This window comes from Lasioglossum baleicum, chromosome 2, assembly GCF_051020765.1.
Source record: "Lasioglossum baleicum chromosome 2, iyLasBale1, whole genome shotgun sequence".
Classification (NCBI taxonomy): domain Eukaryota; kingdom Metazoa; phylum Arthropoda; class Insecta; order Hymenoptera; family Halictidae; genus Lasioglossum; species Lasioglossum baleicum.
This window is the reverse complement of record NC_134930.1, coordinates 13,638,542-13,663,227: the sequence shown is the minus strand read 5'-3', so window position 1 is coordinate 13,663,227 and position 24,686 is coordinate 13,638,542. Positions and strand designations below refer to the sequence as shown.

The following is a 24,686-nucleotide window of genomic DNA, read 5'->3' as shown; positions in this document are numbered from 1 at the left end:
GGCACGGAAGTTGTCTGCATTCCTCTAGAAACAATCAATTTTGTCGTAATTAGACTGGGGAGCTTTATGCACTTACACCTCATAAATATTACAAAAGAAAAGAACAATCAAATCCTGAGAACAGTAAAATTTAACCCTTACCTGAACCGTAATTATTAGAAACAAAATATTAGTTAGCATTTCTTAAAATGTACCTACAAAGTCCTATGTAATTATTAGACTGCGCGTTTTATACATTTATGACAGCAATAAATAATATGTTATTATCAGCATGCTAAAAGGTTAAACTGTAACTTGAGTAATCAGAAATTTTGCATTTCTCTTATGTAATCCAGTAGATTTGGACGAGAAAATGCCAAAAATCGAAGTTTCGTTGCTAGAAGATCAATGGTTCAAAAGTTATGAATGTTCGAGAAGTTGAGCTATTTAGTACTCTTACCTCAAAAGCACTGTAAATCGCTCGACTTTAAACACTCATAACTTTTGAACCACTAATCTTCTAGGATCGGAACTTGAATTTTTGGCATTTTCTCGCCCAAATCTACTGGATTGCATAGGAGAAAGGCGAGATTTCTGGTTACCCAAGTTGCAGAACAGCCTACTAAAATTCTTAATAAAAAAAAATACATTTCTACTTGGACCCTGGTTCTCGTAATCGATGCAGACAATTTTTATATTTTGCAGAAAGATTCGCAGTCTACCAATTATAATTAACAGAAGATTGTACATCAAAGGAAAAATTCAGACTAAATTTTCAATACTTGAATTATTATTGAATTGTAGTTTTAAATACGACTGCAACTGAAGATGAAAGTATTTAATAACGAAAACGTACCTAGAAATAATCAGATATTTCTTATTAATTTCTATAATCGATGGTAATTACAAATCGATGCGCATCAAATTCTTTGTAAATAAGGTATGAAAGGAATGACTCCCGATTGTCACCCCAATGTACATATTGTACATGAATGGCATGTATACCTATAGCAGCCAGCTCACGAAGAAACTAAAAAGTTCATAATCGCTGGAAGATGAATAATCGAACAAGTGACCGAATTAATCTGTGCTACCTCATTATACTAACTTTCATTGTCTCCTAAAAAGCTTTTATGTTTCCGTACTAACGGAGATTTTAAAAGAAAATTTGCTGCTCCGCAGCGTTACGACACCGGACAGTCTTTGGGTGAAAAGATGCCAAAGTAATGATTGCTTATTATGCGAGAACTTATTAAAATTATAAGAGACATCAAGTGAAAACGTTAAAGTTTCCACAGTTTTTATGCATTTACGATAAAAATGGGTACGAACAATTTAAAGCAGGGGTCATATTTAAAAGATTTAAGGACATCAGTGTATTAGTTTCAGCTTAATACAATAATTAAGACAATAAAAAATTTTTTATTTGGCTCCTGTATCTTGCAGTCAAGGCGAACATCTTTTATTATGCATAAAGATCCACAGTCTAGTTATTACACAACAATAATTTATATACCTTATAAATTCTATTATCACACTTTCACTTTCAATCTAGTAGCCGGGCTTTAATTGGTCCGTGTAACTCATTAATAACTCTTTAGCACGTTCCGTGCCACGTGTACCACCGATGGTACACGTTAAACTATCCATTCAGGCCGCGTATACCACTGGTGGGGTACATACACGCTGATGTATTCATTTAATGCGCTAAAAACATATATTTTATAACATGTTTAACTCTGTAAAATATATTTCCACCAAAAGAATGAGACATTATAAGAAATTCAGTATAGAACAAAGCATATAAGTTTGTTTAATTGTCGAACAAAAACTTTTCAGATTTTTTATTTTACGATTATGATATAATAAAAATAATGTCATAGAAAATGATTGTATAGATATCTTTAGTGGAGCACATATTACGATAGGAGCTACTCAAAGTCTAAATAAAATCAACCTTGTCATTTTTATAAGGGAACATGTGTACCAGTTACTATTAAAGCTCGGTAGGTTTAGTATTAACAAAGACAAAACAGAAATTTTCGTTAAAGAAAAGGTTACTTGAAATGACCTAAGGAACCACCCGTGTCCAAGTTCTCCAACATTGTTGGAACACCCTGTATACCGAAATTAGAATGTGCTGCCTTCGAATTTTCCGAGCAAGCCAATATGTACTTTCGAAGGTTTTAACCTCAGGAGGCTCGCGATGTATAGTTCTCAGGTGGGATATACTTTTTGAACGATTCGTGTCGGACACATGATTCTTAACAAGACCACGGAGTGAGGCGTACCGGTGCGCACGTGTATAGAGCCACCTTGAGCTCAAGGGTTAATTCTGGCGCGCACAATAGAGCCGATCCAGTAGACTAGGTCAAGAGAAAGGGAATGGCTTAACAAAGGGGAAACGTACATCGCTCGAACCTCTGCTCCCGTGTATTTCTATTTGTCTTGTCGGACAATTCGAAATGGCCGAATCGTCGAACCTTTCGCCCGACCAACCCCAAGGAACTTAGCCGTCATATTCCGCCACCCTCCGCGACAGGAGCACCTACTCCATCGAATGGATACTCTTTGTGTCGTTGAATGAAATAGTGAAACCGTTTCAAGCCAGTTCGCCACAGATTCTTGAAACTCGAACGCCGCCGCCAGTTCAAAAACTCGCATTTACTTGTTCGACCTACCCGTATACCGGGAAAGTAGACGGCGAACCATTTAACACATTCAATGCAGACTTGGCTAACTGAAACATTAAATAGAATGAAAGCATGACCTAATTGCCAATCACCGATTTTGATGTAACTTGGTAAATTGATAGTTTCGCGAAAAATATTTCACACGCGTATTTTTTAATCGGCGGATAAACAGGTTTAGGGGATGACGTTACCCCTCAAAGTGGGTAGGTTCGAAAACCCCCTTAGATTTACTCAATTATTAATTTTATACCAACGAAAACATCCTGCAAACAGGAGCCAAGTTCCTATGGCCGTAACAAGTTGTGAGATCAAACAAAATGCGACCAAGTTCGTTAGCTTAGAAATACCTCTTGCAATACTGAAAAAAGCGTTTGTAAAATTTAGTTTAAAAGAACGCTATTTAATTTTTAAAGACTTACATGGAGGGCTAACACCTTTTATGGCCATTGGTTTAAAACGTAACGGCCAAGTTTGAATAATTTAGCCCTCCATGTAGCTCTGTAAAAATTAAATAGCGTTCTTTTAAACTAATTTTTACAAACGCTTTTTTCAGTATTGCAAGAGGTATTTCTAAGCTAACGAACTTGGCCGTATTTCGTTTGATCTCACAACTTTTTACGGCCATAGGAACTTGGCTCCTGTTTACAGGATGTTTTTGTTGGGATTTCATCAATTTTTGTTGAAATTTGCCCGCATAAAAAAGTTGTAAAATGCAACTTTTAGTATTTTTTCTATAATTCCGATCAATTGCTATATTTGAAGAAAATTTTTGTCATATCCTGTAGTAAACTAATTGCTCCAGCATCCCAAAAAAGTTCAAATCGTATAGTACAATATTAAAAAAGTTATCGTCTTTTTTAGAGCGTCCGAATATTAATTCGAGTAACTGTACCTGAGAAGGACGCTATATTTAATATAATTAGTAAACAAAATTGTGGAAAATAAGTAGCGGTCAAGGAACTGTCCTTTGAAGTAAATTTCAAATAAAACACTTAAAATAGTAGGGAATTGTTGGCAATAAAATTGAAAAATAATTCGGAGTACAAAGGGTTAAGACGGATTTGCGCAAATGACATCGTGAAGATTCTGAAAAATTTGTAAGTACCTATGCTTTACATCAGTATTTTATAATGTAGGATTAATATTCTTATGTACAACAATGGATATAAGGTTTTCTTTCATATCGTATCGTATATTTTTCGATAAAGTAAAAATACAAAATTAGCGTCCGTGTTTAATGTTGTTCTAATATTATCAATTCGGTTATTTGCACAATCGCGTTGGAAAACGATCGATTTAAAATGATCGCCGGCATTAAAACTTTGCTCGAGGACATTTATGAAACGAGTAATCGCACCAGCGCTCTTGGTCCGACCGTGAAAATCGAATTTCTGTGGAAACTCTCCTCGCACGGTCTCGTGGCCGATTGGTAACTATTAAATGTCGATCACGTCGCACTATTTACACAGCACTTTATTAGCTGCTACTACAGCTCTCCGCAAATATTGATAGAACTAGCTCCTACTTTGCAGAGATTCAACATAGTTAAGTATTTTTCCTCTCGGTGAAATCTTAGAACTGAAGGCCGTGCGATTAAGTCCCTCTCTACGCCATCTTTAAATAAATATCTGCAAATCTGTGCTCGTTGCAAACACTTTTACGTAACAGCGTGTTTTCTTGTAGTACAAATTAGTTGAAAATGGAAAGCAAACATTTCTTAAAATTTTACAAACCAACAGTTCGACGGTATCATTAGACTGCGGATTTTATGCATTTCTGATATATAAATGAATAAAGAGACTTAAAAGGAAGTACAACATATTTAGGACACCCTGTTTATACATTCTTATATTATTATAATAATTAACACTAACTGTATCACGACCGGTCAAACAACCGGTGTCAGATTTTTTACTTTATAATCATTGAAGGATAATTCCATTAGAAATTATTGAATGAATTTCTTCATTCAAGCACGTATCATTATAAAAATTTTAATAAATTCGGTGTTGTCATTTTTATAAAACAATGTATAGCAGTCGTATTTTGTGCTCGGCACAGTTAGTGTTAATAAAACAGCAATGACCAGTAACTGTTAATACTCGGTTTAATTAATCGAGTTGCGTTTTACTTATGAGAACTACTATTCCAAGAGAAAAGTTAATTTAGTGAATTATAGTAGTATTTCTTGATCAAAACGCATCCTAACAGTAGCATTTTGAAATCGGACATTTCATCGGCAACAACCTACTAGTCGACTCCACGTCCGTAATAAAATGATGAATGTGAAAGTTTATTACGCCTTTTTTATGGATTTTACACATTCCTGATCACACGTGAATCGACCTTGCTCGCTCCGCACGTACAGATACGCGTCCATATAGCAGCATCGGTGCATAAATGGGTCGACCATCTTTTAGCTGTAAACTTTGACTTCGTCAGCTCGACCGAGAACTCGTCTGTCCGTTTATCGCGCAATAATGTTTACACACTTGTCTCCGTTACGTTTTTATGGAACGTAACGAGTGTTTTTCTTGAACGTAATGATAGACTCTTCGAGTGTAGCGAGACTTTTATGGGATAATCCTAAACATATTGCAGAAATCCTGACAATTTATAAATTAATCCATAAAAAATTGTGATTAAAACGCTATCCATACAATAATCTTTCACATTGTTTATTTTTTAATTATTGAAATTATAGAGATGCTTCCGTTAGAAATTATTCAATAAATTTCTTTATTTGAGCACGTATTATTCTAAAAATTGTGAAATATCTAAATAAATTCAGTCTTGTAATTTTTATGTACCAATATACAGTGGGCGTACAAAGTATTCATACACTTTGTAAAAACTAATAACTTTTTTATATTTTTTATAATCAATTAGAAGCATTGGTTTACGAAATCATATGCAAACAAGATTTTCCAGAAATTATAATTCACAAGGTTACATGCAAAAATATAAAAGGCATTTTTTAAATCTTCTTTATTTGGACCCCAGCAATGAAAATTTAAAATATTTGTTTTGTAGATCTATGTTATTTATACGCATGCTCAACATTTTTATTTTTGCACGTAACCTTGTAAATTATAAATTTTGCAAAATCTTTTTTGCATATCATTTCGTAAACCAATGCTTCTAATTGATTATAAAAAATCAGGTCGTTTAGTACAATTATAAAAAAGTTATTAGTTTTTCAAAGGTGTACGAATACTTTGTACACCCACTGTATATTCGATACATTCGGTACGATTAGTGCTACGAAAAAATATTATTGAAGAGATTTTGGGAAAACTCGGAGAACTTTCGGAGTATACTTCCTCTAAAAATAATTTCCTTAAATATTATATCAGACTCCGAGTCTATTTAATTAAAGATAATGCAGTTCGCTCGATATCTGAAGGGGAATGAATCTGTTAATTTTCCGTGAAAATATCGAAAAGCGAAAGATGGCGACCTCGTGCACCGACGGACACATTCCTCGAGGAAATTAAATAAATAGTTTTGCGAGTGGAGCCTCTCTCAATCCTTCGATCCTCGAAACTTTTGAGATGACCTACTTAAAGCAAAGTTTGTTAGCAAAGTGCATCGCCTACCGATACAAAATGAATGATTTCGTACGTTGTATCGATCTTGCGACCAGTATCGCGTACCATAGAAACATTATAAAATTGATTGGCACACGAACGCATGGCAGCAGCACAGTCTTTCCACGAGCATACATATCATTAAGAATATTAAAACTCAAACACTTGGGACCGATGCCAGATGCAGCCCAAAGTAATGACTCGGACTTCGTATAGGTGGGGATTTTTCTTTCACGTTTCCTTTTACCGGTTTCGAAATGTATCCGGAATACGCGTAGTGTAAACGTTGATAATCAAAACTTTTCACTCTTCGCTATCAACATTATAAGAAACTCTTCCTTTCACGACTTAATTCACTGATCCAAATTACTTCCTGCCAAGAACCAAAATTAACAGTTATTCTAAAATCTTCTACGAAAAAAAATCATTAATAAAAAGTTGATTATTATTAAAATTTAAGATAATGTACACGAAATATAAAGAAAAAAATTCGAAAAACAAAATGATTAAAAAGAAAATGGCTGATGGGCAAAACAGTCCAATGCCGTTTTTTTCAATAAAGAAGAATGATTAAAAAATATCGATTTTCATACTTTTTGGCTACAAATAATATTTATCAGCGTTCAAAAAATTGGATCCTCCTCGACAACTATTATCGATGAAGAAGAACTGTTTCGATCGCTCATAACAGTTATCGATGAGAGAAGTTCATTTCGATCACTCGTAACAGTTATCAACGAGAGTTTATTTCTCTTATCGAACTGTGTGAAACATGCGTGTACGGATAATAGAACAGTTATTTAACTACAGTGCTAGACAAGTTTAATCTAAAAATTAATTCACACATGAAACACATATTCGAATAATGGAGAAATCAGATATCACCAGTTCGAATAATCGAGGTTCTCCTGTATTGTGAGTTAACCAAACAAATATGATCCGAATTGTGTCTCATTTTAATCTGGAAAATATAACAAATATGTTGGTAAACGTTCCTTGGAAAAAAAGGTTACAAAATTAAGTCGAGCTTCTCTCGAGCCAAAATGATTGGAGATATGAATTACGCTGGGAGATCGAAGTTTTATCATCGCGTAAAGTATTCCGCCGGTGTATACAACCTCAGAACGTAATTCGTAGTATTATGGTTTGCACAGGAACATCGTAGTGGAAACACCTGCAGGATTTTGATCGTTCGCGCGACGAGCTCGTGAAATCACGGCACGATTTCACGGGTGGCTGGGTAAGTAGTCGGATGTACCCTTGGTGGTAGGGTACTATCCGCTCATTTCCAGACGGAATAGACCTAAAACGCGGTGCTATCCGTCACAGATAATCTGCTGCGTTCTCCGGGATCCAGCAGCCCGGAGGATTCGCCCCGGAAAATCCATGATTTTAGATTCTGCCTACGTGGTACAGGGTGAAACCTACGTGATTCGACCCGTTCCCCGGGCCAAAGTAGTTTTAGGATTTCATCGTGTCTGTATGCTAATCGGGTTCGTTATTTTCATGCAAACGAGAGAGAGACCGTCCCGCGAGAGACCCGCTAAAGAATACATCATAATAAACGCGACCCAACAAACCTCTCCCCGCTTTACCAGCCGATGTACAGCCGTTCGTGCACGAGTGTCCCGCGGTTTTATCAACATTTCTTTGTCCCGATAATATGCATCGCGTATCCCCGTGGACAATGGCCGACGAAAGTGCTCGAACAATGTCTACGATTGTTACAATTAATTTCCTGTTTAACCGACTTCGGAAAAGGAGGATGTTACTCAATTCGATCTGTATGTACCTTTTTTTCTATGTATGTTCACCGATTACGCCGAGATGGATGGACCAACCGGAACGAAACCTTTTGCGTCTTGTAGAGTAGGTCCCCGGAGTGGTCCCGTGAAAACAAATTTTACAATACACAATGTGTCTACCTTAGACCGCAAAAAACCTCGATTTGGAGAATATATCTAGCGAGCACGGAGAAACCGAAAGGCAGATCCGGGGCCGCGCCAGGCTACAAAGAGTCGCGAGGTTCGGGAAGACAAAAAAGAAATACGATTGTAAACATAAAGCGATTAACCGTCCAGCGAAAGTCATTACGCATGTGGTGGCATGCAAGGACGAGCCTAGGAATTTGTATACCTGGGACGGCGGTTAAAGTAAACAATAACAAGCAATTGCTCTAGCCCCTTCTCCACGAATCTCAGGTAGTTGATAAGAGTAGGGGACAGTATAAATGTCGAGGGAGCGAACATTTACGCGCTGTCTGTTCGTATGCATTGAGAAATAAAGTTTTGCCATTGAGAATATTCATGTAGTATAGACGGGTGACTAATAAAGTTTGTGTCGAAACACATTGTTTCTGCAAAATCTCAGAATATGAACAGGCCGTCGCCACTTTTAAAATAAACGATGCACTTAATACGATAAAAAGTATTTAGTAAGGAAATGGTTCAGGCTCGAACGCGTGAACCGGAAGCTTTGAGCATTAGCGTGCGCAAATAAAGCTTCCGTCGTGTGTTCCACGAGTCCTCAAACCGGCCAGAAAATGTCTACTGGTGGAAATACGGTTGATGGGGATGCTTCGAGGTAAATGGCGTGGTTCAGGCCACGATTCCCAAAAAGTAGGTGATGAGTAGAAATTTTCCTTTGAGCCGTGGAACAAGTTCGCAAATAGCTCGGCCGAGGTAGAACCCTGGGAACCTGCGAGCACGGCTCCGGCTATCCAGAAGGAGGTTGGCAAATGTGAAGGGGCTTCGTAACGCGGAGCATGTGTACACTTCACGCTCGAGATGATTTATACCCTCTTGGACGGAATCGAGGATCTCAAAATGCTAGGGTTACTGCAACGTTTCCCTCGGCCCCGTGCGTACAACAGGGCTTCCACCGAGGAGCCACCGTGCCAGCAGACAGTTTCCAATATCTCCGCTCGTCTGACCTGCCCCGCGATGTTTATTCTGACGATTATTCGGGTTACCTGAACTTACAACGGCATTTAATCAAGCAAATCACCGTTCGGCCGATTCAATTCGCGATTGCCGCAGCCGGTCTGCACGGAGCGGCCCGCCATTAGGCAAACCTTCGGCGAACTGTTTGAACAGACTCGAAGTATTATCCCACTTTAATAATCATCTCCCTCTCCCTGTAATCCCTGTCTGTTTGTCTTCCGTCCTAAGGCACTACCTGGCAGAAAATATTCGATCAAACTAATCAAGTCTGCCAGAGAATCGTATCGACCCACAGTGGTCAATAAGTGCGAAAACGGATGGGCCAAGAATTTTTCAAAAATTATTTTAGAAATTGAAAATTGTCGTATAATTTGATTCATTAATATCTGATAAGCATTTTTTATTTATAACTAAGAAAATTGAAATAATTGAGAATTATTTATATATATATAATTGAAATAATTTCAAATATATATATATATATAATTTCAAATAATAATTTCAAATTATTTCAATTTTAATAATTGTTTGAGAAAGTGAAACGTTGATGGCGTTGTATGCTTTTTGAAAATGTTGCGAGATTATTTGCACGATTACATTTATGATACTGTATTTACAGGTTCGTAGCAGCGGAAGCCAAAAATGGAAAATATCTCCGTTTTATTCCCATTTCAATATTTGAACAGCAGCAAAAATTTATTCGCAATATCTGCGCTAAAATTTTGCAATTAATTACAGTGTTCCGCGTATGGATGAGGACCTGTGGTCAGATTCAATTTCGAACGATCCAGCTGATATATCTGCTGGGTTGGGTAGATATGCTCGACTCTCCACTTCACCCTTGTATATGCGCTTGTCTTACTCCCTAATACGGGTTGATTTGTGACTGAAGAGATGGACGTTAACCCCGTTACATTCTGAATTAGCTGCACGCAATACGGGCATAAAAATCGTGCTGTCTGATCCATGTTAAAAATTCAATGAAAATCTAAAATATTTTACGTGGTTTCTTCGATACGCATAAAACTATTATGTTGTTGCATATGAAATGTCCGATTGTTAGCAGTGATATTAAACAACCGCAATCTTGCATACCCAATGTATTCTATCTACAAATTTCAAGTTTCTTGATTGTATTGCGGTAAAAATAAGATATTATGGTCATTCGCGTTTTTCATTTACAAGATTATTATCTTGATTTTGTAGTTCTTTTTACCATCAACGACTAGTACGTTAATTAATCGCCACATTTTTACTAAAAATCACATAATGCTATTGTCAATAAGTTATTTTTCCAGACATATGTCTGCTACGTACCGAGCTATAAAAGTAACGGACACGTGGTTGCCTATACAAAAATGACAAGAATTAATTTATTCAGACTTTGTGCGGTTCATATTATAACAGGTGCTCTAATAAAGATGTTTATTAAATCATTTCTCATGAAGGCATCTTTATTATTTCATTAATTGTGAAATAAACATCTAGAACCGGTCATGGTGGATTAGCTTTGTACCTAAAAGTTTTATAGTATATTTAATAAACCTATAGACTATATGCAGGCTGTAATAGCATTTCTTGATCAAAACATTTTATAAGAGTTGCATTCTAAAATCGGACATTTCATATGCAACAACCTAATATTTACCCAGCCAAAGCTAACCCATACATTTAACTGAAAATTAACTTTATCACTTATTTTATGCGCCATCCAAAGCTTTTCTACAGTTGGAATGGAAAGTCTTCGAGTCCAAAAATAAAGTGGCGTATAAAAATAATTTTGACAAATTAGCAAATCTATCGATCCGGTAAAAAATGTTTAAAACAATCTCATTTATGTTTAGCCGAACCTCGCGTTGAAGGATCGATAAAGGAGCCAACAATCGACAGATAACAGCGAAAGGCGACGCGTGTCCTGTTCGATATGCAATTTGAAACTGCAAAAAACAGATACGCAGCACGCGTCTCGCCGCAATTTTTTTCACTGTCTCACCCCTTTTCAGAGGCATCGGTAAACGAATAATTCCCGACGTGTTGCAGCACGATTCAAATGTCACGCTCCTCTTCAACCGCGCGTACGGTCAACAATGAAATCCATTCTGATGAACGGTGAAAATTATTCCCGCCTCGCGCTCTGCTCCATACGCGAAACATACTATGTACGTATTATTCGAACGAACCTGCGGAACATGTTCAATCTACTCGATATAGACGCTGATCTTTTTCTCTATTTCGTTTGCTAAGCCGAAGCGACGCTTGACGCGTCGGTGGCTGATCTTCCGCCATGGATCGGTTACCATTTTATTCGAGAGGAGTTTCATCGGATCAACGTTGAAAAAAATGTTCACAGAGAAACGTTCTTCAAAAAATCTGTTTGCATCAATATGTGTATTACTAACTACATAATATGTAGACAGCATTTGCACACACAATCAATTTCATTCTAAAAATTCTTTTGTTTCGTTGGCCATTTCCCGCAAAGCCCAAATTTTTCTAAATTTAATCAAATCTATGAACAAAACTATTCCCTGTCGAAACCGACTTTGAAAAAATGAATTTTTAGCAAAGTTACAGCTATTTGAACTCGAATATACAATTTTCTATCCAAATTTTTAGCTTCCTTTGTTGGTAGAAAAAGGGAAAAATTGACGAGTTAAAAATCCGCTTTGTCGAGAACTTGATAACAGTCTTAAAAATGTTACTGCAAACTTGTATCCAAATTGATCCAAAAGAAAAGTAACATAAGTCGGAAAAAAGGAAATTTTACAGGAGAGCCGTTTGAAAATTAGCTAAAATTGCCAATTTTTTTGTTGTTGTACATCAGCAACTTAAAAAGTGTAAAATCATTTGTTGTTATTTAGATACTACATAGGTTAATTGTCATTACGATTTTTGAAAACTAGTTTATTTTTATTCTACAAAGAATATATTAGTCAATTTGTAAAATACACGAGAACTTTCACATGGACAAAAGTAGTTAGAATTGTTGCTTGATTTTCGTGTGAAGGAATCTTTTAGCTAATGAAATAGATGTTTCTGCTGCTCTGACTTTTCTAAAATGAACGGAGGAATTTACATAGAGATCCACGGTCTAATAATTATGATTGTTCGATGATAACTGCTTACTGTCAGCGTCGTCGTCGTTCTGAAAGTTCGGCGGGTAAATCTGGTGCCGGTTACAAACGTATCTCGTGCCGCGCCGCGCCGCCGTCTGTCGGAAGATTAAACGACGTTTATAGCGGCGAACTTTCGCCTTAATTGCTACGCCGGAACCCGGAAACGTTTTGGAAGTTGGAAAGGGCTCGTTGGAACATCAAAAGCAACGGAACACCTTGTTCACCAGGGCGTGAGGAAAGAACGGCATTTTCTTTGTCGGCCTTCTCGCGGTTTCTATGTTTTCGCGTGTTCTGGCCAATCCGTGTGCCAGCGTCCGACATTTCACACTGTTTCTCTCAGTTCGTTTTGAACTAGGGTCCAAAACTTCCTTCAGAATCATCACGAGCAACCTAACTGCCATCGCGGCACGCTCATTTTTTATTTCAATTTTTTACCACGTTTTTATTAACTCGCTTTCTTGTCTGTCTGTTTGTCTGTTCGGTACAAATTTTGCAATTGATATTACGCATCAAAATAAATACCGAATGTCCAGCTGCATTGATTGATGTATTAAAAAATACCTCATTCCATTTAAAAAATGAAGGTGACCTTGATATCTCTAAAAAAAATCACATAAAAACAAAAATACTTTTGGTATCGTGTGAGCCCCACTGAACCGTTCAACTTTGTCCTTCAGACATTTGACGTATCTTTAAAAACAATAAGATATTTGAGATGGCCACGTTAGGTGACTCACTCTATATAGTCACCATTCTTTTCTACAATTTCTACATCTTCTACAATTAGAAAAGAATGGCTATATATTTTTTTTTACATTCCGCCGTGCAGTACAATTTGCTACATCTATGAAAATCGGGCACGAACTTATGCAATCATCTGATACTTCCCATTAAGAAAAAACAACGATGTTCTTGAAATGTTGGAAAATATAATCTTGAGGAAAAATGTTTAAAAATGGGCAAATCAAATGCAAAACAGTAAAGACATTTAAATAATTTAAAAATCTTTTTGCATTATTTTCATCTCTTCGAAATTATTCAGAGAAGAGCTGAATGTCTACGTGACTTTTAATATAATATAAAAATCCACGGTTTAGTCGTAATAATTGTCCCACTGAAACAAACAATTTTTTTGTCACACAGTTTCTCGTATCATTCGAAATAATAAGAATATTTCAAGTTAAAACGTTACACTGTTTTGGAAGACTAATGATTGTAATTATTATATTGGCATTTCTTATGGTTTGAAAGATGGAAGATCTAGCTATAAAGTAATACTAGACAACGGAACTGGAAGAACCAATATCGTCGGGGATAGAGATCATTTTAGAGATTGTTTGGAACACCTTTCGTCGACGTGAATGAGAAGATTACGCTAAAATAACAGTCGTCTTCCTGGAATCTCCGGAATCCTGTCGTTCGAATACTTCCGCCATTCACCGCGAGTCTCGTGTTATAACTCTGCTTGTGCAAGTCATATTATTCGAAACTTTCGTTACACATATACCGTAGCAGAGTTGCTATTGTCATTAAAACTAATAATTAGTCCGCAGATGTGTGCTTAAATTTGAACTTCTTAACAGTATTTCATGGAAGTAAGACACACACAAGCTACTACCCCTACTATCCCTTGTAAAAATTATTCAATCGAACAATTCGACTGTCTACCATTGTAATAATTCATATTTACAATATCGACAAATAAAATTCGTCATATACAGTCAAACCTGTTTTTGTGCGGTCTTTTTTTATGCGGTATATGAATATCGAGATTCTGTTCGCCATATGTACGTTCGAAAAATATATGCAGGGATCCAGCTTTGCAGCAAATTGGAAAAGCATTTTCTTGAAATAGATAACAATCCCGAAAGAAGTTTGGAATTCCAGAAAGAGCTTCGATCGTGTATATCTGGCTATCGCGACGTTTACAAGCAGCTGATCAATAACAAAAAATAAATCAACTCTAATATCTTCAAGTGACGAAAGCGATTACGAACCAGTTCATCACAAGAATATGCGCGTTTTGGACTACGACGAGTAGTATTGAATTGTGTACATTTTGAAAATTTCTCCATGTTTAAAATGAGAAATTAAAATCTTTTTAAATGTTTCCATGTGTAATTGAATTATTTATTTTGTTTGGAAAGCACTTTCTCGCTATTCGTAAAGCTTTGACATATTTCCTAAGTGAGACATTTTTATCCCTCTCCACCGCATAAAAAAAATTTCTTTAATATATTTTGAAAAATTACTTGTTATAGCTATTTATGGAGTTTGTGAATATTTCTTTTTGTGCGGTTTTTATCTGCGGTCCCTATATCTACCGCACAAAAAAAGGTTTGACTGTATAAAGAAAACATTAACATAAACATTAATATTATATGTTTCTTTCTTTATAATGTACAACAATCATATCCACGATTTTTACCGACCATTTTCTACCAAGAGTACTAATTACACAAACTTGAAATTTATTTCTCTTGAATAATCATTGTACAGGGTGTGGCCAGACGGGTGGACAACCGAGCAGAGGATGATACTACATGTAAAAATAAGTCGAAAAAAAGGTACAAAATTTGTTTGCTTGACGCTTCGGTTTTGAGAAAATCGAGTTTGAAAATGCAGCGAATGCACGTGCTATTGCATAGGAATCGTCTGACGCGTCTGACCATGATCAACCAATTCTACTTTCTGTACTAAGGCGCGCGAACCTCGCGGAACTTTAAACTCGATTTTCTCGAAAACAAAGCGTGGAACGAAAAAATGTCGTTTCTTTTCTTCGACTTATTTTTACATGTAGTATCACTCCCTGCTCGATTGAATCACCCGTCCAGCCACACCCTATATATATATATATCAATAACCACTTTACGAATAAGCGAATTTTCTGTTGCATTTGACATTTAATATTTTGCTGCATTTATCGCGGTTGAATAGCTTTTTGACAATTTAGTAAAAGTTATACAGATTGACGGTAGATTATTTGCTCGCAAGGAACACAGCTTTGAACATTTTCGACCACACACAGGGGTACATAGTTTTTTACTATGACTTACTAGACTATGAACTATATACTATGAATTACTAATACTATGCAGCGGATCTTTATGCAGAATAAAATTTTTATACATCATTTGCAATCTATAGAAGCTAAGTAAAAACTGATTTCGCTTTGTAATAATTTTGATATGATCAAAATAGTATTTCGACATTGATAACTTCTTTTAATCTTTTTATTGTTTTCAATTACGCCTACTCGTTTTTGTTATAAATACATGAAATCCGCAGTCTAATTACACAAAATCTCTACTTGAAATATATGTATTTCTCTTAAATAATCGTTATATCAATAACCACGTTACGAATAAGTGAATTTTCTGTTTCATATTTGACATTTAATATGCAGACTGGCAGTAGATTATTTGATCGCGAGAAACACAGCTTCGGATGAAGACATAAAACTGAAATATATCTCTGGGAAAGAATTAGACCTGAACCGATGTATATGTATACGTTGTCGAAGAGATTCTGAGCACCATCCACAAACAGCTAAAAGGTCTGACATAATGCGCGGAAGATAATCCTAACTAAACTGCTTACGTTTCAGAACGAAAGCCAAGAATGTGATCGCAGTATATTAGACCTGATGCGGCATCGAAGTAGACATTAGCTTCGAGCTTCTATCTCGATTTAGTCTTAATACGATGGGAGTCGATATCTTATTTGAGGAGATATAAATTTTGCCGATGGATTACTTCCGTTTCGCGTGATACACTTCCAGCTGATGCACACTGAAACAAAATGGAATATCCTTTTGTTCGCGGAAAGAAGTATCTGCGAAACCTATTGGAAGTCATTTAATTAAAACTTTGCGTACCCGATTTAATTATCGGCGCAATTAATATGCATGTATTTCTCTTGAAGGACCACGAGTGATCTTCAAACACTTATTCTTTAGCCTCGGTAACGTTTTAATGGTTCATTGTTGACCCACGATTCCTTCGAGTAGTTTGTTCCTCTCGGTAAGTAGAATACGATACAATCATTTAAAAAATAGACCTTGTAAAAGTCGGTCAAGGTCACGTTTGCACCAAACTTTCTTAAGGTGCACGCATAATTTCTTGACAACCTATACACAGTGACTGGAATTAATATCCGGACGCTCTAAAAAAGACGATAACTTTTAAATGTTCTACTATACGATCTGAACCTTTTTGGGAAGCTAGAGCAATTAGTTTACTACAGAGTGGGAAAAGAATTTTTTCAAAAACTGCAATTGATCGGAATTGTAGCAAAAATACTAAAAGTTGCATTTTACAACATTTTTATGTGAGCCTATATTGAAAATTTAAAAAGTACGTTTTGCATTTACATACTACAATGTAATTACTAGACCGCGGATGTTGGTGCAATTTGCAATTTTTGTAGAATATTTGTAGAATTTTCGTAGATGAATTCGAAGAAACTCGAATCAAATAAAGTCATATTTTCCGTGGTGATAGCCTTTTTAGAACTGAAAGAAATTAAAATCGTACTAAACTCTGTCATGTTTTATGTGCTAGCATTTTTTGCAAATTTTTAAGAGCCATAGTTCTAAAATTTGTCGAGATCTTTCGAAATTTTTCATCTTTTCTGTGACCGCCAACGATCAGACCTTACAAAAACCGTCGCCGATAGAGCAGAAACTGTTCGATAAAAAATCGCGATCGTACAATAAAGTGTTCAGACATTTATCTGAAAGGGGAAAGTTGCTTGAACGCGTTCGGTATTCTACCTCGCGGAAAATACATCGATAAATCTTTCGACCAGCTAGAAATGCTCACGATCCGACGTCGCGCCGCCGCGCCGCGCCGCGCCGTGAAAACGACTCGTTCAGCGGATTTCGAAGTTAATCTGAGCAGCGATATGGTTGCTGGTAAGTGCGACAGGTTCTCCTGCTGCAAATTGACCGATCGAAGGTGTCAGAATGATGGATCCGATTAGTCACGGATCGCGTCGTGTTTCACGCCCCTTAACTCGCCGAAGTTGAATTGTTCGCTGACAGCGCGGCAACTCGGCCAGACATTAAAGGTTCCGGTGTTTCATTAAAAAATAATGTTGATTTTTAGTCATTTGCATTTTCTCCAAGTGTGCAAATAAGTTCTTTCCCCTTTTTTCCAAATTCATGATTTTATTACATTTTACGTACTGGCCGTCATCAAACTTTCTCGGTGCACCTGAACGATCGTCGTCTTCCAAATAAAAATTACCGGCTTTAAATCTTTGGTACCACTTTTTTCATGTTCTCTAAGATACAGCGTTCTCTCCCAGAGCCGCACAAACCATTTCAGTAGCTTCAACAGCTGTTTTGCTAAACTGGGAATGCAAAGAGTAAGCAGTGACGCAAATGATGCTTCTCGCACGCCATATTGCTTGAAATTGTAGCATAGGACTGGAAACTCTTAGAGCGCTCATCACGACTCTTCTTAAAACTAAAAGAACGTTCTTTCTGATGGCACCAAAATCGGGAAGTAATTCGAATTCAGTCAGAAGTTATGATCGTAGAAAAAAAGGGGAAGGAACTTATTTGCACACCAAATATTTCAGATCGTAAGATTAACTTTGTTATAGGCATTCGAAGAATGCAACTCGAGTTGCGAGGTACTGATAATTGAATACATATTTCGGTGCATGAATAAACAATCGATTCAAATTACAAAATGAAGTAACTGCGTGATACATGCGTAGAGAACCTTGGTTTGTTCGTGTATCGATAGGCGTTCTAAATTTCTAAGCGACGATGCATAACACTGCTTATTTCGTAATAAAATGTTTGAAAATAGAATGCCTATCTCGTATTTAAATTCATATGCAACATCCTTTCGTGAAAGTATAATAGAGCAATAAACCGTATCTGATCCTCGTTTCAAATGCAGACCACGGAAAATTTAATGCATATGGAAAAAGCGGGAATAAATTCCAAACAAAAAAGCACGTAACAGTGCAGCTTCCCATAATTACAATGTAGCCTCTTATCAAGACACTTTAGTCGCCGCGGAAAATATGTTGACACGTCCCAAAAATGCATATTTTCTAATCTAGATCGATAATTTAGGAATTAATCGAATTATATTATAATATTGTGTTTAAAAACAAATCACCAGATTTCTGGGAAAAGGATATATTTAGCGATGAGTCAAAATTTGTACTTCGATGTTGTAATAGAAGAAAATGTGTGTGAAGAAAGCAAGGTGAATGCTTTAAATCAACAGTGATAACGCCCACAGCAAAGCATGGTGGAAGATCAGTATGCGTTTAGGGTTGTTTTTCTGCAAATGGTGTTGGCAATTTACATTTTATAGACGGGTTATCAACAGTACCAGGCTATGTAAATATTTTGCAACAGAATTTACAAGATTCGATAATAAATGATTATATCTTCCTGCAAGATAACGACCCCAAACATAAATGCAAACTAGCGACGAAATATTTCAATGAAAATGAGATATTCAATTGTTACCATGGCCCCCTCAAAGTCCCGATTTGAATTTAATTGACCTGTTGGATCACTTAGATCGAAGTGTAAGTGAAAAATTTCGGAATAATAAATCACTTTTCAAACAAGCACAACTGAGTGCTTGGAATAGTGTTAACGAAAATGTTATTAATAAATTGTTTGAAAGTATGCCTAGAAGACTTGAAGAGATCATAAGAAACAAAGGGTATCAAACTTCATATTAATTATGTCGTTTTATTGTTAAGAACACACTCAATTACGAATTTTCGATGCTGTCAACATACTTTCCGCAATCGATAAAAAAGTTATTTAACTTTTTCTGCCATTATTATAAACTTTATGTCATCTTCGTTGCTACACATACTAGTTTGTACTATATTAAATAATATACATAATATGTATTTTAGATTAATTCCTAAATTATTGATTTGAAATAGAAAATATGCATTTTTGAGACGTGCCAACATACTTTCCGCGGCGACTGTACGTCGATAGGCTCTTCCTGCTTTAGTTAGGAGGATGAAAATTCGTGGTGACCTTGTTAAAAGCGCTAAAGTGCTAAATGAAAAATAATTGTTTAATCGAGACCACCGGCTCCGCGGAAACGTGTTTTCTATATGTATAATTATGTTTCACATTCGCGTGGTCCGAATGCTTGACAGCGTAAACATTTCCCGTGTAATTTCGGGCAAATGGCAGCAATTTATTCGCGTTAATAAAAGCAGCAAACACGCCGTTACAATTTAATTGATCTCTCATTCGGATATCGATTCAGCTGAACAGTCTGCACCGAAATCGATCGCGCATTCATTAGGCTCATCCATTTGCTCGACATGGTTCTCCAACGGAGACGATTGACATCCGCTATCCTGCGACGGTGTTCGGCGCGATGCGGTAAGCCTAATGACGGATGCGTGCTAAACCCGATCATCTCGGAAATTATTAAGATATTCGACTCCCACCTGTTCATCATCGAGCGGTACAATAGCAGAGAATTTGCTCGCAGTTCGGATACAATCAACGGACAGCGAGACAATCTGACCTTAAATTAACAAAAATTAATATGTCTTTTCTACCTACGTCACTATTGCACAGGATCTCCTATTCGATTATTATTAATTACAATTGAAAAGAATTATTCAAGTCATTTGCACAAATTGACGTGTCTCAAAACAATCAATTTTTAAATAAATCCCTAGCTATACCGAATATTTTGTTTATGAAATATCTGCAATATCTGCAATATTTATATTGACAATATGCAACACTGTAGATTTCATTGCTTATCACACTGAAAATAAATATATTTTTCGCACTATGGCTCTCATAATTTTATTGTGCGAAATGAAAAGTTTCGCAGCTTCCTCGTTAATATTCAAAATATTCGTGATTACAATTAATGTCTCCATTTCGTGTTTAAAAACAAATTATGTAGAATATCTGTGGTCCCTCGAAAAAACTTTCTCTTTCACTTTTAACCGGCTTCCAGTTTATTAAAAAATACGTATAGCTGCATAAAGATCGACGATCTATTTACAATATTTTAACGAAGGGGGAGAATCAGAGCCAAGTGGCGCGGTATAAAGAACAATTGTTCAGACGTTGCAGTGGAAACTCCTCGAAGTGATCAGCCTCTGTTCTAATGACCGCTTTGAGCAGGGACTTAAAGTTGCGGAGACCCTCGCCGAGGCTCGCGGACAATCAAAGATTTCTTCGGAAGATACCGGGGAAGGTCGATGGATTTTATTTGAATTACTTGTAAACAGTCTCGGGGCTCTCTTCTGAAACCGCAAGGGACTGCTGTATTTTTACTAGCATCACAGCTTTCGTTCTTTCAAGCTGAAACTTCCTTTATTGTCCGAAAACGTTGCGTTCGGGTCTAGAGATCTTCGTTTTCACTTCATCGATCAGCATAATGGCATTTATAATGATTTAGACCAGGGGTCGGCAAACTACGGCCCGCCGCCTGTTTCTAATCAGGCCCGTGAGGTTAATAAACACGAAAAAAAAATAAATAAAATTACATAAAATAAAAAACATTTTGAATCGGTTTTTGTTCGTAGCTCTATGAGTAGAATTACCTAAATATCTTCGAGCTTGCTACCCGGCCCCCTAACCTAAAAATTTTACGTTCTGGCCCTTTTCAAAAGAAGTTTGCCGACCCCTGATTTAGACGGTTCCATTGTTTCTGCCACGTTTCACTCTATTTTTCGCCCTCTTAGCCAACATTAAAATTGTTAATGATATAGAAATGATATTATCATTTCTGTAGTCAAAAGTATTGGGTTTTCTTTTTCAAGTTTCATACTTAACGACCTGATGCAATAATCCCAGTGACGCATGACGTTTGATTTCAGACTCACCATCAAGGCTGGATGTCCGATGAACCTTGAAAATTTCCCGATGGATACGCAGAGATGTCCATTACAATTTGGAAGCTGTAAGTGTACACCACGATAAAAGTGTATAAGTATAATATACTTTTTATATTATATAGTATAATATAAGATACGTAGATTATAGATATATTATTTATTAACTGAAACTCTAGAATTTTCGCACATCCCAAAAGGATATATATGTAATTCAAATTTAATTCAAATTCAAATCCAAAAAACCTGAACGATAAAATATTTTATTTTGAAACTACTTCCACATGTTTGTGCAGCTAACTTAATATAACCAGATCCACACAAGGAGAGGTCACAGTGGTGTGGTCGCCGATTTTAATTAAACTTTTTCTGACGAATCTGGAGCAAAAATAAGCTGATCCATGTCCGAGCGTTTTTGACAATACCCATTATTAGACTGCGGATTTTATGCATTTATGATCAAAATGGCTACTCACAATTTAAAACAATGGTCATATTAAAAACTATTTAAGGACACCAGTGTATTATAGTTTCAGTTTAATAAGATAATTAAATGATTATAGAAATTTTTATTTACTACCTGTGTCTTGCAAACATTTTTTATTTTGCATAAAGATCCGCAGTCTACTCATTATATATCAAGATAATTAACGTTTCATTTTATGATATCTAGAAAATTTATTGATACACTTAATTTTTTAATCATATCGCACCAGCTATGGTAGCGAAGGTGCTGGAGGTTACGTGTTCAAATCCCTCTTATAATGAATCATTTTTTTGTATTTTTATGGGTTTACATTTTTGTTCGTTGTGCGTCATGCAATTGATGCGCAAACTTTTTATTTTGCATAAACATTCGGAATCTAATAATGAGGATTGTCAAAAACGCTCAGACAGGGGTCTGCTTATTTTTGCTTTACTTTTTGCTCTTCTTGTCAGTATGGTGTACGAATGTCGTTCTTGAAGGGTTAAATGTTCTTTGTGGAAAAATTCATGTAGGCCATCGTTATCGATGATGTTCATCGTGACAGAAAGATTGAGCTCTTGCACCTCTGGGACAGCTACGTAACTACCCCTCTTTTGTGAGAACGTGTTCTGTGGAGAAAAAAGAGAGAAAAAAGAGAGAAAAAGAGAGCGAGAGAAATAGAGATTTGGGATCCGTAACAGATACGTACTGCCCCCTTGAGTAACCTTCTGCCAAAGGAGAAAAGTAGCGCTTATTCGCGAGCGAATTCGTTCTGTTTTACGACACGACTCCTCTGCGACAGCCGAGTAAGAAATATTCTCTTGATTGCAGTCGGTTACACGAAGCGGGACGTGATCTACAAATGGAACAGCGCGCGACAAGTAGCAATCGCCGAGGACATGAAATTATCCCAATTCGATTTAGTTGCCAATCCGACTGCGAATTATTCTGCATCGCCGACCCTTCCTCAAGGTAAGTTCGGTAACTTCGCTTCTCTAGATCGACACTCCATGACTTACCGTCGTCGTCGCGTCGCGTCGCTGCGCGACCGAGTTTCACGTCACTTCGAGAGGAACTATTCGTTTGTTATACTGATTTCACGCTTTCAGTTTTTCCCCAAGGTACGCGGGCGAAATACTGAAAATCGAAAGTAATCAAAACTATTGTTGCAGGAAGCAGAGTATTTCAGTAAAAATCGCCACAGGGTTCTTTTTTAACGAAACATAGATTTGGGAGTTTTCTAAACGAATTTGTTCAATGTTAGCTCTTAACAAATTGACCGATGGGAATCAGTCTTACCTTGTATTATAGTGTTAGAAACAAAATGAGATAGCAGAATTTTAACGTAATCAATGCTGTACATTCACAATATTGTTTACATTATTATATATATGTTGGTATGTATATAATCAAAAGATGCGGATTTTATGCATGTATGACAAAAATTGGTACGTACAACTTAAAGCAGTGGACATGTAAAAAATATTTAAGGACATCAACGTGTTAGTTTCAGCTTAATTGGATAATTAAAAGAAGATTACTATTTTTATTTGGCTCGTGTGTCCTGCAATCAGTGCATACATTATTTATTTTGCATAAAGATCCACAGTCTACTAATCAATTACTAAACATTTAAGTATTGTATGAGGTATTAATATCAATGTCATGTCCATAAAATGAAAAGAATCACATATGTAGAATGGAATTTTTCTAGGTCGAAAGAAATATTTAATTTCCAAATTGAATTAAGAACAGAAAGTTAAGAACACATTTAAGAATTATTAATTCAAACTTGCACAGAACGGCAATGGCCCCAATGTCTTTAGTTTCGCATTCCACGCAAACATTCTATTTTACAAATCTTTTGTAATATAAAATCAGCTAATATTTAATGAATATCCTGTAAAGTTGAATTGTTGCAATTGATTATATACAGATGAGAGAAAAGTATAATTTTTTACCACACATGATCGGTATAATGTGTATAATACCGTCAACTTCGAAATTCGTAGCTTAAGAAATTTTCTTAAATATCTCACTTAATTTGCCTCGTAGATTGCCAAGCAAAATCTAATGGCTCACAGACGACAAATGACAGTCATAGTTATGCAAAATTCATCGCTGTATAGTATAACTTAAAAACATCTAGCAGTTCCGGTTGAAGAACCTTGTAAATGACCGAATTGCTCCGCGATGGAACGAGACGGTTTGATTTCACTTCGTATTCCGGGAACGGAATATTCCTTGGCCGTGTCTACAGAGATCGTGCGGTGCAACGAGCAAGATTAATATCTGCTCGCGTAATGCACGAGAAACGAAGGACCGGAATGACAATCGTAATGAAATCCTATCCCGACTTCTCGCCGGGCTGCATACCGATTATGCTTGTTCTTAATCGCAGCGAGTCATCGTAGATCGAAATTCCATATCATTTGCATCGAAAAATATGTCGACACTATTGATAAATAACCAAATCGAGGAAAAATTGCATTGTCAAATTGGCGATGCTTTTCTTGCATCTACCACGAGCAAATTTCTTCACTGTTCTAGGCTTTCAAGAATCTAAAAGGATTCTAGAATACGCATTGAAGTCTTTATTTTAACTGTATAATCTTTGGCAATTTTAGGTAATTTTCAAATGGCTCTCCAGTAAAATTTCCTTCTTTTGACTTATGTTACTTTTCTTCTGATTGCACGATACATACCCTTAACTTCGAGGGCTGTTTTCTCCCCTTTAGTCTAAACCAGTGGTTCTTAAACTGTAGTCCGCGGACTCCTGGGGGTTCGCATACCCTTTACCGGGGGCCCGCGAAACAATTTTGACAGATTAACAGATATTTTTGCTAAAAAGAAAGGTGATTCAAATCATTTTCATGTTCAAAATGTTTCATGTTTTCACATGTTCATGTTTCAAAATAAGTTTCAAGAACTACGTAAAATGTCTAGGGTTGGGATGGAGTCCTCAAAAGAAATATTGTTTAAGAGGGGGGCCCCGGACTACATAAGCTGAAGAACCACTGGTCTAAACGATT

The 24,686-nt window shown here is 36.4% G+C and overlaps 1 protein-coding gene across 6 annotated transcripts in view; it reads left to right on the top strand.

The window, feature by feature from the left end:
* The window catches only part of Grd (GABA-gated ion channel), a 74,431-nt gene that overhangs the window by 38,334 nt on the left and 11,411 nt on the right, over positions 1-24,686 (top strand). For all 6 annotated transcript variants that reach the window (XM_076438920.1, XM_076438910.1, XM_076438938.1 and 3 more), the window contains 2 exons: positions 21,174-21,256; positions 22,486-22,626. In XM_076438920.1, the coding sequence (XP_076295035.1) occupies positions 21,174-21,256; positions 22,486-22,626 (224 nt within the window). The remainder of the gene's footprint in view (positions 1-21,173; positions 21,257-22,485; positions 22,627-24,686) is intronic.